The sequence below is a fragment of the Rhea pennata genome, chromosome 1 (genome assembly GCF_028389875.1).
Source record: "Rhea pennata isolate bPtePen1 chromosome 1, bPtePen1.pri, whole genome shotgun sequence".
In the NCBI taxonomy this organism is placed as follows: domain Eukaryota; kingdom Metazoa; phylum Chordata; class Aves; order Rheiformes; family Rheidae; genus Rhea; species Rhea pennata.
Window position 1 is genome coordinate 150,145,026 of NC_084663.1, and position 14,263 is coordinate 150,159,288.

The 14,263-nt window shown below is 36.8% G+C and overlaps 1 protein-coding gene across 6 annotated transcripts in view; it reads right to left on the bottom strand.

The window, feature by feature from the left end:
- Positions 1–3,215: 3,215 nt before the first annotated feature.
- UXS1 (UDP-glucuronate decarboxylase 1) overlaps positions 3,216–14,263 on the bottom strand; it is a 59,516-nt gene continuing 48,468 nt past the window's right edge. For 4 of the 6 annotated variants that reach the window (XM_062601642.1, XM_062601638.1, XM_062601637.1 and 1 more), the window contains 5 exons: positions 11,394–11,437; positions 7,600–7,660; positions 6,981–7,038; positions 5,282–5,385; positions 3,216–4,051 (listed from right to left, as the gene is read on the bottom strand). In XM_062601642.1, coding sequence (XP_062457626.1) covers positions 3,920–4,051; positions 5,282–5,385; positions 6,981–7,038; positions 7,600–7,660; positions 11,394–11,437 — 399 coding nt within the window. In that variant the 3' untranslated portion in view covers positions 3,216–3,919. The other 2 variants (XM_062601641.1, XM_062601640.1) reach the window with 2 other exon arrangements.

Sequence of the window (14,263 nt, forward strand, 5' to 3'; positions counted from 1 at the left end):
GTCAGTCAGACTGACATGTCACCCTGGCTCCTTTGCTGAAAATACTTGAGGCATTGCTTTTTTTCAAACTGGAGAACTACTGCTGGCTGTGACCCCCACAGCCACTGTCATATACTCTCCCACAGCTACACTCAGATGATCTTCTCCCTCTCCAGGTATAGTCTCTTCATCATCAGCCTAAATTACATCATTGCCTTGAAGTTCCTACTTGTAACAAAACACACAGAGTAAGTGGGAAGGGGCAGGTGCTATTATGCTAGGACTGTTTGCCTAATAGAAGATGGGGTTTCTTGCTCAAATCAGCTTTCTCTGCAAATTTCTTGAAAAGAGGTGACTTCATAACTGCCAAATTATAGTCACGATGGTCAACTGCCAATGAACCTTCCAGAGTCCATAGACACCCAAACACAAGTAAAGATCAGAGTATGATTTTACCACGTAACAAAGAAAAAAAAATCCAAAGAACACAGTCTATATACACAAGGCTTCTCTAGACTGTATGTTCATGGAACCATTATTCAAAACAAATTATGTCTGCAACCCCCACTGTAGCTTGTCTGTAGACCAGTAACATGGTATACAAAAGCTTTTGAGCAGTCCTGCACGTGGAAATAAACAGAAACAAAACATCAGGTAAAGAACAAGCAAATGAAAAAACCCACTGTAGATCTCATACTGTGATAACTTCCAGGCTGCTAAAGTGGCCCTTGCGAGGTTCAAGCAACCACAGTAGTGGATGTCTTGCACATCTCTCCTACTAAGAGACTGACTTCGCTTGCCAGCACCAAGCTGGCTGGTTCAGCACAGACCTCTATTGCATAGCCACTATCGAGTGAGAAAGGCTTTAATCTGACACCAGCTGAACTGCCCTTTTGTTCAGATCAGTATGACTGAATAGGCACATCAAGTCTGGTCATACTAGTTTTACCGTGCCTTCTCAGCTAAGTGACAGCAAAAAATCCCAACTCTCCATTTTTTTGAGAACAAGTACCAATAATACATTGTGGTCAAGCATGGAAATCCAAACGTGGTTTGGCTTCATTTACTCCAGCATCCAGTATTTCCAGGCTTTCAGACCTGCCACCTTTGATTCCACCACATTCTTCCATCAAACATGGGTCTTCTGGAAAAGCAGCAGCTGTTTCTCATGTGTGGTTCCCCGCAAACTTGATGCCTTCTTTCTCCTACTGAGGAAAAGTGTAAGGCCAGGTGGGAACAAAGAGCAGCAACACAAGGGTTTGCAAGGCACATCTCATTAGCCTTCTCTCAGGCTCAGCTCAGACAGGACAGAACTTGAAATTTTCCCTCTTAAGCACCAGAAGACCGTTTTTAATATACACAATTCATGTCTTTTGAACCTGCTAGAAGACCACTCACCTGCTTCAAATGCACAGGGCAACAGCACTCTCAGTTGTTTCTAGAAGACACCAGGAAGAGAATGGTAACTGAACCAGGAACCACTGAACGAGGTAAAAGCAATACAAAGACTTTAATAACCTGTCAGGCAATAGAGTCCATTGCTCAGGCCCTGTTGGGGGCACACCACATACTCACAAATGGGTTTTATCAGTACCAGCTATTTGTCCTCTGTCTGATTTGCTCCTTTTATGAAGGTCAGGCAGTGAAGTAATCTAAAAAGCCTTTAAATTTTTATCTTCAGTATCCAAACATTCAAATTTTCCCAAAGAGTTTTTTGAAAATGCACTTTTTGTGCTATAGTCTCTAGAAACATGCTTATTCCCATGCAATTCAAGTATTTTGCATTCAAGTTACTGGATTACACAAAAAAGTGTCTTGGAAGCAACAGCTGAAACCCTGAGTCCCCTGTTCTTGATGACAGCTCTAATTGCTAGACTCAGATTGCACCCCATGTGTGTTATCTCTTTGTAAAGAAAGGATTTTGAATCCCATGACACAATTTGGATGAGGAGAAAAGATGAGAAAGAGCACCATCCCCAAAACATAAAAAGTTAAAAGATTAGCGTTAAAACCACTGCATGTGGAGGTTGATAGTTATAGCCATAAACTCTTTTTTTTTTTTTTTTTTTTTTTGAGTATCCAGGTAGGCTGTGCTTTGTACCTCTATCAGTTAACGGTAAGCTGGACCAGACACATTTGGAGCGCACAGATAGGGGTATACTTTCAGGCACCTTCACACGCAAAAAGTGCCCATAATATCCAGAAGTATTATGCATTCAGAAAAAGGCCTTATGTGACCTCCCACAAGCTGCTAAGTTGTGGTAAGATGGAGGCAAGTGGCCATCTCTCAGTTGAGACAGGGAAATACTCCTTGGCTCTCCATTGCAGCTGCATGGCAGATTTCCACTGGCAGAAAACCTGAGCATGTGGGCAGAGAAGGCACTACTGTCCCTAAAAGGACCACTGCAGACTTGGTCCAGACTGGGAACACAATTGAGCACAGCAGCCGCATCGTTTCTGAAGTCCTAAGGAATTTCAGCAGATAAACCAAATGAGCCTCCAAGTCTTACAAGCATGCAGAGGTTAGGAATCTCCAGCTTTGGGAGGTGGTATGCTCAAAGGAGCCTAAATACCACACTGCGCACAGAGCCCTCCGTGGGTTTGGGTGTAAGCCTTCTCTACAGGTAACTCCTACTTTGTCAAACAACCTAAAGACACTCAAAAACTAATGAAACAAAGCTTTAACGAGATAAAGTCAACTCACTTCACTTGATAAGATTTTTCAATTTTGATTGATGAGGCTTTTCAATTTTGAGCGGCACTAAGATAAAATACCTTTTAAAAAAAAGTCTCTGTCAGTCCTTCCTCCAAGATATCCAAGCCTAGGTAGGTGTCATTGTTAAAAACAGGGGGAACTAAGTGTTCATAATTCTTTTAGAATGACAGGCATAATTATCAAAGTTAGAACATTTGCTGGCAATTCAATAAAATACTTAAAATAGAAGTATTTCCTCAATTGGGGAGGTTGACACCATAATCTACAGTTTGAAGAAAATCTTACACTTCGACATCATTATCAACTGCTTAGATTGGAATAAATCATGATTTGTTTTTGTCTAACCTATTTCAACAGACATCCTACAGTCCTTCCAATCTATCTACTAAGAGACAGAAAACACTGTTTATAGCTTTGAAACAACTATTTACAGATTGTTATTTTTCTAATCAACACACAACATATGTGAATATATGTGTAATGAGAGAAGTACCTACAGTGAAACACTGAAACTGGAAAATAGAAGTTTCAGTATTTTATTAAAATAGCATATTCAACCACTGTAACCAATAATACATTTACTTTATTCCCAGAGTACGCACAACACAGTAGTGATTCAAAATATCCTTATCCATGGTAATCAATGAAAATATCTCAAATTCAAGTGTACAACTAAAACTAAACCTTTGAAAAAAATCTCTCATTTAAAGAATACATAAAGCTCTCATACAGAATTCTTTTAAACTCCTATATACTAGATGTCAGAGTTTCTCTCACCTGACAATATCACTCACTTTTTTCTTATGCATAGTAGAACATCTCATATTTTATAGTACCCATTTTATAAATAAATTGGCATTTTCCATCCCATTTGTGTTCATCTTCAGCTTCACAAAGAAACCAGTAAATAAAACTGTCAAGGACAGTCACAACAAAATGATCTCACAGCAAGATATAAAACTTGAAGATACTAAAAGATGCTTCTACTCTATTTTACATAAAAAGACAGATTTAAAAAGTGCAAGGCAAGATTTGCAAGGGAAGGGGATTTCTGTTTTTTTTTTTTTGTTTGTTTTTTAGGCACATCCACTTCTTTAAAGCAAGCTTCAGAATGAAATTCCAGTTTGTTCTTCATGATACCTGTTCTAAAGTCTCTCTTAAAAAAGAAAAATATTACATCCCATCAAATGTCAAGTAGGGAATTTCCTGTCCAACTAACAGTCTTCAGTTATGTCTTGTTCTTCCTTTCTTCATCCTTGCGGGTTTTGGTTTGGGAATATACTGATTGTTCGCCTGATACTCAAGTTCTTTACGGAAGTAATGAATGGCTTTATTCAAACCTTCCTCCAGTGGGACCTGTTCCCAAAAACGAAGAGAGAATCACATCACCAAGTTCACATCAGCTCTTTTCACAATAGTATCTTTTTAACACAGCTACTACAATACTGCTCTGAAGTATTTTAATTCTTAGCCAGTATAAGTATTAACAGCACCACATACTGGTTACATCTCTGCACTGCTAATGTATGCTAGCTTTCAAGCATCAGATGTATCTTCTGATGTAGTAAGTTAAAAAAATAAAGTTCATATCAAAGAGTTGTAACTGGTCCGTTTTATGTCCTGACTTACAAAATTCTTTTAGTACACAATGGAATAAAAGATAAGCACAGAAATTTAAGCCCTTCCTGGTTTTAATTATTTATGATCATCTTCCACAAAATCTCTGTAAAGGTAAAAAAGTTTTTTTAAATTGCACCACTAATATACAAAAAATACACAAACTATCAACCAATACCTCATTTTTTTTAGTTTTAAATTCTATACAAATAATTGTAATTCTTCATATTCTGTGCCTGTGTTAAATATTGTAGTTTGCAGAAAGGAACAATAAGAATATTACACACTTTTCTAAGGTGCCATATGTTTTCCTTACTGACACCATCATTAATATAAAAGGATAAAATAGCAGCACAAAAAAAAAAAAAAAAAAAAAAAAAAAAAGACTTACCTACAACATCATGTGCCAACATAGTGCTGCAACTTAAGGGTAAATTCTGACCCCCAAAACAGAAGGTCAGAAGTATATCAAAATTAACTTTTAAATCTTTTGTGATACTTAACACTTTCCATCCTCCTTGTGCCTTGAGCTGCAGCAATCTCTGGTGTCTCTGAATCCTTTTGAAGTGGTCTAGTGGAGAGGGTGTCTAGGATTTCCCTGCTCTTAATAGGCTTACAGTTACTAGACAGGGTCCATACCTTTTCTGGAAAGGTTTTCATCTGCAAATTCCCAAAAGTCTACAAACCACCAGCCTAGCTAGAAAAGGGAGCTGGCTAAAAAAGTCTAAATCTTTCCAGGATTAAATAGGCCTCACCTTTCCCAAAGAAACCAACTCTTATCTTCAGATATGCTTAGAAAGAGCATAGCTATGTATGGTATACACTTCACAGCCTTATGAACAACTGTCTTATTAAACAGGTATTTTGATAACTTAGAAGATATTATTGCCATGTAACCTGGACAATACATTAGGTTACCCCCTCTCCCCATCATGTTTTTGAGCACAACAGCAATACAATTTTACATACCACAGGTTCCCAGCCAAGCAGTAACTTGGCTTTTCTGATGTCAGGTTTTCGTTTCTGAGGGTCATCCTGTGCTTCCGAGAGAAACTGGATTTCACTTCCACTGCCTAACAAACAGGATATCGTACATTACCATCCCCAATTCACTATACTTCGCATTTACATTTTTGCTTCTTCTTGAAGCATCAGGTCTCTCTGCAGCTCTCTCTTATGTAATTCCTACCATTGAAGCGCTTTCTGCAGGTGTAGCTGCACTGACTGCAACAGTCAGTGAACCAGCTGTCAATGAGCATTTTTGCACTGGGGAAGCACTTCACTTCCTCTTTGCTCACACTCTGCAGTCTGACTGTTAAAGATCCAATACAGTACTTGGCTTTCGTCATGACAATGTACGGAGACACCACAAGGTCTCTGAGAAAATCCAGCAAACTGTTTATGTGTCATCTGAGTGATGTAATGGATAAAGAACTAAATGACCTTTTCAGGCACCGTGAAAGAGACCAAGCTGTTTATGGGCACACAGGTAAAGGGAGGTAACAATTATTTTATCTGCTAGATGATTTTGGTGCTGCAGCTTTTAATATTCTTCCCCAATCTGTGGACTCACAGATACTTTCCAGTGGGAAGAGTCCCATGACAGAATCATCACATGCATCAGCTTCCGTACCATACATTTGAATCTCTCAGGTGCCTTTTGTAGACCCCTCAGAAGTACTGCTGGGATGTACAGACTGAAAATCCTTCCCTAATGGCATCAGTATCTTTCATCTCATGAGGAAACCACATTAGAAGACTGAGCAGCACTATTTACTTCCCTTCTTGGGAGCTCAATTTGCTATGGATCTTGGAGCAAGAAAGAAGGGAGAGCCACAGTGTTTTCTTCCTAGCCACACACAAGGAAGGTGCCAACAGCCCCCACCAGAATCATTTTCAGACCTTGGAAGAATCACCGGTAGATCAGTGAAAGGTAGAGAATGACTGTCACCACAGCATGAGCTTCTTTTAACGGTTATTAAAGGAGAACAGCTTGCAGAATTTTGAAGAAACATCTTGCTGAATCTACTCTAGAAGTATCCATATTTCAATTAGGAAGTTATACCAGATATTTTCATTCACGCATTCTCATTAAATTTATGTATTGTCCTTGTGCCAAGAAGAAGCTAAAAGAAATCCCTTTAAAATCACTATCACCATTTTGTATGTATGCAGCAATCATCATGTATTTTTTTGTTAAGAGACAAACACTCTACGTAAGACCACAATGACACTTACTTGTCATCTCTATTCTGATATAACCTAACAGACGTGGGGAAAGGATTGAAGAGGAAGGAGGTGGCCAATAACTTATACACCTTCCATGAAGTAAGTACAACATGTAGTGAGAAAGTCTCTTCAGTGGCCAGTAATAGCCTACTAACTTGCAGAAACAAAACTACTGAGCTAGACCACTCAAACACACACAAACAATGTATTCATTCTACAGGTCATACACAATTCTAGATATAATTGAAAGAGGATTTTGATCATCTGATTAATATTTAATTATATGATTAGGATAGTATTAAATGACTTTGATAAAGTTATTAAGAAATCCAAAGACTAGCTAAATTATCCTTATACTAAACACATTAATCAAGTAACAATCATCACACAATAATAAACACTTCATGAGCTTCATTGAAGAAAGATTTATCATACTCACCAACAAGTTTTTTAATTAATTGGGCAAATTCCAGGATAGTATGCTCTTCTGGGTTTCCCTAGAAATGGAAGAATATTCATTACAACAGCAGTTAAACACCTTAAGATATGCTAGTTTTCTGACTTGAGATAATTATAGAGTCATGCTCAGCTTTGTGAAAAAGCTAAACATTATGCTTCATTTCTACTTTGAGGAAAAAGAATCAGTATTAAAACAAAATACACAATCCAATATTAACCCATTTTCCTCCAACCAAGGCTAGTATAAAGTGATTTTTAATTACTGAAATCTGGGTATTCCTTTTGTGCCATTTAAAAAAATAAAGACTTAATCGTTTCCTCTGTGCATTTCCCTTCACTTTTGTTCTTCATATTATAATTACATTAATCTTACAGCTAAAACAAACAATAAAATCTAGTAAATTTCTCTTATTCTTGGAACTACCAGATCCCAACTCAGTACTTTTATTTATAAAGAGAATATAGGCCTTATTCTGATGGAAAGAACATTTTTGTTGTATTTATTTCTTCTAAAAGCAAGCATCAGTGACAAGGAAGAAAACAGAGGTGATGGTGATGTTGGCTATTGCAAAGCAATGTAGTAGAACTCTCATACTCACCAAGTTGACAGGACTACTGACATTGCTGTTCATCAAGGCCACTAACCCATTCACAAGATCACTATAAAAAAATAAGAATAGATTGAGGCAGTATCCCATTTCCCTACAGATAATCTTCTCATCTAAAAAGAGAGTTGCCTCTTCAGAACTCAGTAAAGCAAACCAGTCAGCTGAGGAATGCCAAAACCAGATTGACTGTGTGTATTTCAATAGCTCCACGTTTCCTCGGCTGTTTGCTCCATAGTCACCATTAGATAAGATTTCCTGAACTGAAAGTTAGTTTTAAATAGTGATTACGCTTGCGATACACTGGATACAATTCCTCTGAGCATATGAAAGATAAAATCAAAAAACAAAAAGTTCATGGAAGACAGTAGCTTTTCTTCTTTCCTCCAGTACCTAAAGTGCTTGCTTATTCAAAGGTCAATTTCCAATATGTTTCAGATGGACTACAGAAAGTTTTTTAAGCAGAGGCACACGACAACACTGCCTGCTTTGCAGTTTATTGTTTGTGTTTGTTCCTTCCAAAAAATTTTAAAAATAGCTTGTTAAAAACAGTATTTTAGTGTCATCTCCTTTCTCCCCAACAAAATAACCCAAAGTTTTTTTGGGGGGTTATTGCAACAGACTTATTAGCTTAACCCTGGACATACAAATCCAGATGCCTTTTATTATGGCTTATTACCAGGAAAGCAATGGCTACTTCAAACAGATATGTGTTGCACTATTACTCTACCATCACCATTATTGCATTTTTAGTGGAAAAGACCAATATTTAGAAGTGCAGCTTTTTTTTTTTTTTTTTTTTTTTTTTTTTTTTTAACAGCCTTCCCCCCTTCCTCTCCCCAAACCCAACAGCAGAAGCCTGGCACTGCAGTTTAGCTAGCACAATAGAGCAAAATGTACATCTTATTCAGCTGAAACAGACTTCAATACGGCAATCTGATCAGTGCAGATGGACTGCTGCAATTGAACAAATACTGCTAATTTCAAAGGAAATGTGTAGACATCAAGATCAAATTACAGGTTTGGCTTTCTTTTAAGTATCTTAAAGCCAAGAAAGAACATGATCAAGTGAAATGTTTGTAATTAATAAAGCAGCTAACATTGCTTTTATCAGCCATAATAAACCGTTTCAAAACTAACCGTATTGAATTTATTAGCTATTTTTCAATCTTAGTTAACTAGCTAGCAGAAACAACATAAGAACTCCTTCATCTCATGGCAGTCAAGACTTGACCATAATAGTAACATAATTCTCTTATTTCAAGTATTGCATTATTCTTGTGTATATCAATGTTTATTAATTCTAAACCAACAGCTACTATGATTTGTCGGCTGCTAATTATTATGTCACTTTGAAAATCTTTCAGAAGATGTTAATGATTATATTAAACCTCCTCACAAAAAGAATTTCTAGCGCTTGATATGTCATTTTGGACAATCTGAATTCTAATTCAAGGGTTTGAATTAGAATTCATGCAACCAATTGTTATTCATGCAACCAATCCTATTGAGGATAAACTTCAGCTTCTGAACAATGAGCTGTTATAGCCTAAGTTTGGGAATCTTGTACTTTCAAACTGGTTGTGGTCATGTATATAGGATAAAAAGTATATTTGGGAATTAGGAAAAAACTGTAAGACTTGACCTGTATGTAAAAAGAAAATACAAGATAAAAAAGGAAGTAGGACTTTCACTTGCTATGTGTTTTGAACTTTAAAATGGGAATTCAAGGTGTATTTTCAATTTATCTTTTTCTTTTTTTCCTCCCCATTAATGCTTTTCACAGGCAGAATGTTGCTTACTTGAAGGATCCTATTCCATCATCACTCTTTTCTCATATCTGTCTATTTTTAACGTGGCACAGTCATGTAGAATAGCTGAAATGGCACATTTTCTACTTTATGTTATGGCACAAAACCTTCCTTTATCTTTAAGCGTTGTAGAATAACAAATCAAAATGTACCAGACAGCTCTCCAAATTGTACCACTGGAGGGCAAACAGGATCAACTCTAAGAATGAGTTCAGTAAAGTCATGAGCTTGATGTAGGTTGCTAACCTCAGCCATTTTAACACATGCACGAAACCGTGAATGTCAATTTTCGGCCACCAGTTTGAGAAAGATTCCAAAACAAAACATTATAATTCCTTTTATCACTAGCACAAACTAGCACAAACTTGATAAAACTTCTCTAGGGAGCCTTACATTTATACTTGCCTGAATCACATAAAATGCTCAAAATTAACTCAATTAACCATCTGTGTTTATGGGTTATCATGTGCGAATGTAGTTATTTAAAACAAATACAATGCATGCAAATTTTTCATAGCACTATATATATTCAATGATATTGTTACAATGTCACTGAAATTCATTAGCAAGGCTTCCCTCAACACACAAAAATGGCTTGTTTCAGGCTTCTCCAAATCCCTACTATATAATTGTATTTCACGATTTTCAAATATCAAGCATGTATTTTAAGATTTTTCTTAGCTTCCGGTAAGAAAAAAAAGATACTAGTCTAAAAAAAATTTTTTTTTTGAATGGAAAGGGAAAACAAGTCAAAGTAGTCTTGAAGTCTGAAGTATTTGACTAAATGGACAATGTTAATTCTTTGTAAAAGCTGTTTTCCCTAAAATAGTAGCTGGAAATTAATGAGCAAAATTTAGGCAGTCTTGTGTTTAACACTGGGCAAAGAAAATACTGAAGTTATCCATTTTGGAGGATGCTGGCTTCTATCCATAAAAGGATATGTAGTAATAAAGTTAATGCCTAATGCTTACTGTCTGAATTTTGTATTTGCTTTCAGACTACGCTTTTACTTGAAATGTTCTGTTTTTCATGCTCAAAAGCCTTGGAAAGAAGGGTTATCAGAAAAGAAATCCAGTAACTCTAGGTACAACCCCTCTGTATCAACAACAACAAAAAAGCACTTCGAATTTGCAGAATCCTATGTTTACATTTTTATTAGGCAATTCCACCTTAACCATCTGAAAAAAAAAAAAAAAAAACTTAACGAAATCAAAATCAAGTCCCCTCATATTTCCAAGTGAATTCTAATCTTGAAATGTTTCTACTGTATACTAAGCTAGGTGAACTTTCAACAGATAGTTGAAAATAAAAAGCAGTTAGCATTCTTAATCACCTATAATCCACTCAGAGCCAGATATTTTTGAATGAATTCTGCAGAAATCAGTTGCAAAACAGAATCAAGTTGACCTAAACAATTTGTCATTGCAAATTTCTGTTAATACAGACTAACATAGAAATATGGCATTAAAAAAAAAACAATACACTGAAATAAAGGATTCTGGGCATGTCTTTCACTTTTTTTTTTTTTTTTTTAACTGAAAGAACATTCTTGTCTTGCCTACCCTGTAAATACTAACTAAAGCAATAACCCTTCAACCCCTTCCTTCTGACAGACACACACAAACTGATAGCATCTCGCAAAGACACAAGGTGGCAGTACCGCATCAAAGTGCAAGGACTTGCAACTGAGGCTTTAAGCAGCATGACAAACCTATTGGTTACTTGCTGTGCCTCCAGGGGAAGAGCACATTAATACCTTAATCCAAAGTTCTAAATCAAATGATATTTTGTTTCTTGGGTATTTTTAAAAAATCTTCAATGTTTCCTTTCTGAAAGCAAAGTTGTTCTAAGGATGAAAAAAAAAAATTCTTTGAATAAAATGGAAGTGCATACTTGTTTTATGTTAACGTAAACTGGCCATGCTCAAAGAGCTATCAGGCTAAGTAAACAATATCAGACAGCATAGACAAGACTTACCTGACATACTGGAAAGCTCTTGTCTGAGTTCCAGGTCCATAGACCTAAAAATAAACAAAAACTAGAAAAGTTAGAGGAACATGAAAGTCTACTTTTCCCCTAATTCCTCACAATGCTAGAAGTCCCGAGGAGAAACACCTGGGACATAAAGCCCATATTACAGGGATTGATAAAGATGTGCTTGCAGAGCCTCTGGCAAAACAGCAATTCTTTGATGGTCTTTGTTGGAAGCGTCTCCAGGAAATATACCCTTACGTATCACATTAATCTAGAATTCTGGATGTACGAAACATTTTGAGATGTGCAACAAAGCAATGTTTTGTCCTCTTCTGGAGCACTGAAAGAGGCTGCAGCATGAACTTAGACAGAAAAAAAAGCCAAATATTTAAATCAACCTCAGAATATTAAAATATCATTATGACAACCAATTTTTATTTGCTCATAAAAAAAAAAAAAAAAAGGCAGCTTAAAAGTAACCACTGAATGTTAGTGTCCTGTACAGATTTGTTTAGAAACCCTGAGGGGTTCCCTCCCTCCCCACTCTGGGGGGAGGAGGAGCGGTAGGGCACAAATTTTCCCTCACATTTTATGCTGACACTTTGGAACAACCAAATTGTTTAAGTCTAAAACAGACATTAAAACATAATTAAACTACATATAATGGCTTGAGATAATGTTAGTTATTTCACAGCTTAGTTGGAGGCAGTACTGAAATCCCTGGAATATAAACATATAAAATCTTAAAGCTACCATTAGGCATATTTAAACAGAAAAAACACTTAGGCTTAAACAGGGACAAATACATCTTCCTACAAGCTTGCTACATTAGAAATACTTTTCTGAAGGGAAATGTACCAGAAGAGGCCAGCAGACTGTCACTATGCTCTCAGAGCAAATAGGAAGCAGATTTTATGTAAGTATAGAGCTTCCCGCATACCCTTGATTAACTTGTGGAATAAGGTTTGGAGACAAAATTGCGTGCATGATTCCTGAAGAGTCATCCTTGTGGCTATACTTCTTAAACATAGGCAATGGCTGGAGAATACTCCGTGGTTTCCAAAATTCCCTTCTTCCTTCTGCACCCTCCCTCCCAGTTTGTCTTAATACAACCTTTACAGCAATAAAAAGCAACAATGGCCTCATCTACACAGGCTATGATTCCTTAAATGAGAATAATTAAAGGAACTGTTTTCACTTTGCAAGATTAATTTACTCCATTTGAACAATTACTTTGAACCAAAAAGAGACTGAATACATTTGATTCCAGAAAGGTTAACACTAGATATTCTTGTCAGTCAAACAAACTCTCTAGTAATACACGAGCAAAATATTTTTTGGGGTCTCAAGTACTGCTTCTTGCTGACAATTCATTTTATTTGACCTGGTCAGTGAGACAACTCCACCCTCAGTTCCCTTCTCATATCCAGTAATTTTCAATGTCAGATAATTACTTCCTAAGAACAATGATGTTGGGCAAAATGTTTAAAGCATTTTATCCTTTGTTACATTCCTGATAAGGTCTGGATGGCATGGCATTAGTTTAACAACAAGAACAAAAAAAAAAAAAAAAAAAACCCTTCAATATTCCCTCCCACATGCAGGCACTGACTCCAGATTTATCTTACTGACACTCCGAAATATCTCAAGGATTGCGTATTTAAAAACAAGATAATGTCTTCAGATTTAGTAAGGCTTCCCAGAACTTCCAGTGATTGTTCTCACTCAGTTCTACTTATAAAAGATACAAGGCTATTTTCAATAAAACTTGAGCCGCTAGGCATGAATGAGAGGAAAAAAAGAAAAAAAGATCCACACCCACATTTTCAACACCAAATACTCTACATGCACTACTAGGGGAACAAACAGGGAAGACAAAATACCTTCTGACCCTCTGTAGGCTAAATAAACTTTCTTGATGGTCCACTGTGAGCCTGTTTTGTTTGAACACGATAGATTTGGGCAATCTACTACAAAATATAACTGACTGCCTGCAACAGCAAAATGTCGTGTCAAGAAAGGGTTGGCATAGAGTAGATTCCTTCCATCCCATAACCCCAAAGCTCTGCCCATCAGTCCCAAGTGTAGGGCATCACTGAACAAATGGAAAGAATAAAGCAGTCTTTGGACAAACAATTACTCTGGCTGTTTAGAGACTGGCTCAACATTCACATTTGAAGAATATATCCATGCCAAAGCCTTGTGGTTTTCATCAGTAACTATTTGCTTCGGAGACAGAAGAAACAACACTTGGAACATTGTTAAGCAAGTATTAAAAAAAAGGAATGTTCCTATAGGTTCTTCCAGCCAGCCAGCCTTGGTAACAGGTCCTCGGTCCTCAAAGCTTGCTAGTGGACACCCCAAGGCTTAGATACCTTTGCTGTCTGCAAAACACTTCTTTGCAAATAAACTACAGTAGTTCTGTTAATGCATAGACAAGATAGGGATTATCATTTTCATGCAAATAATTCACTTCTTGCTATGATCTAAGAAAGGAGGAGGAAATCAGTTTATCGTTGAAGTGCATCCAGCACTCCCAAATCACTTCAGACTGTATTTCAATGCAAATTTTCCCTGTGGGAAGCCATGGTACGGTCTCTTGACATGAGCATACAGTAGTATAAAATTAAAAGTTTGCTTATTTTTGATCATTATTGGCAAATGATGATTCCTTCACCTCCTCCTCCCTCTAAATTGCTTAGTATCACTGCTCCAGAACAGAAACAGCAGAATTCCTGAGAAATCAGGTAGGCAAGTGCTTATTTCTGAATAGGTAGGGTGTGAGCTTTAACTGGCAGACTTATTTTCCCAGCACCAGCACTAAATATAAGTGGTCTCCCTGTTTTAGGGCATTTTACATATGTCCTTTATTT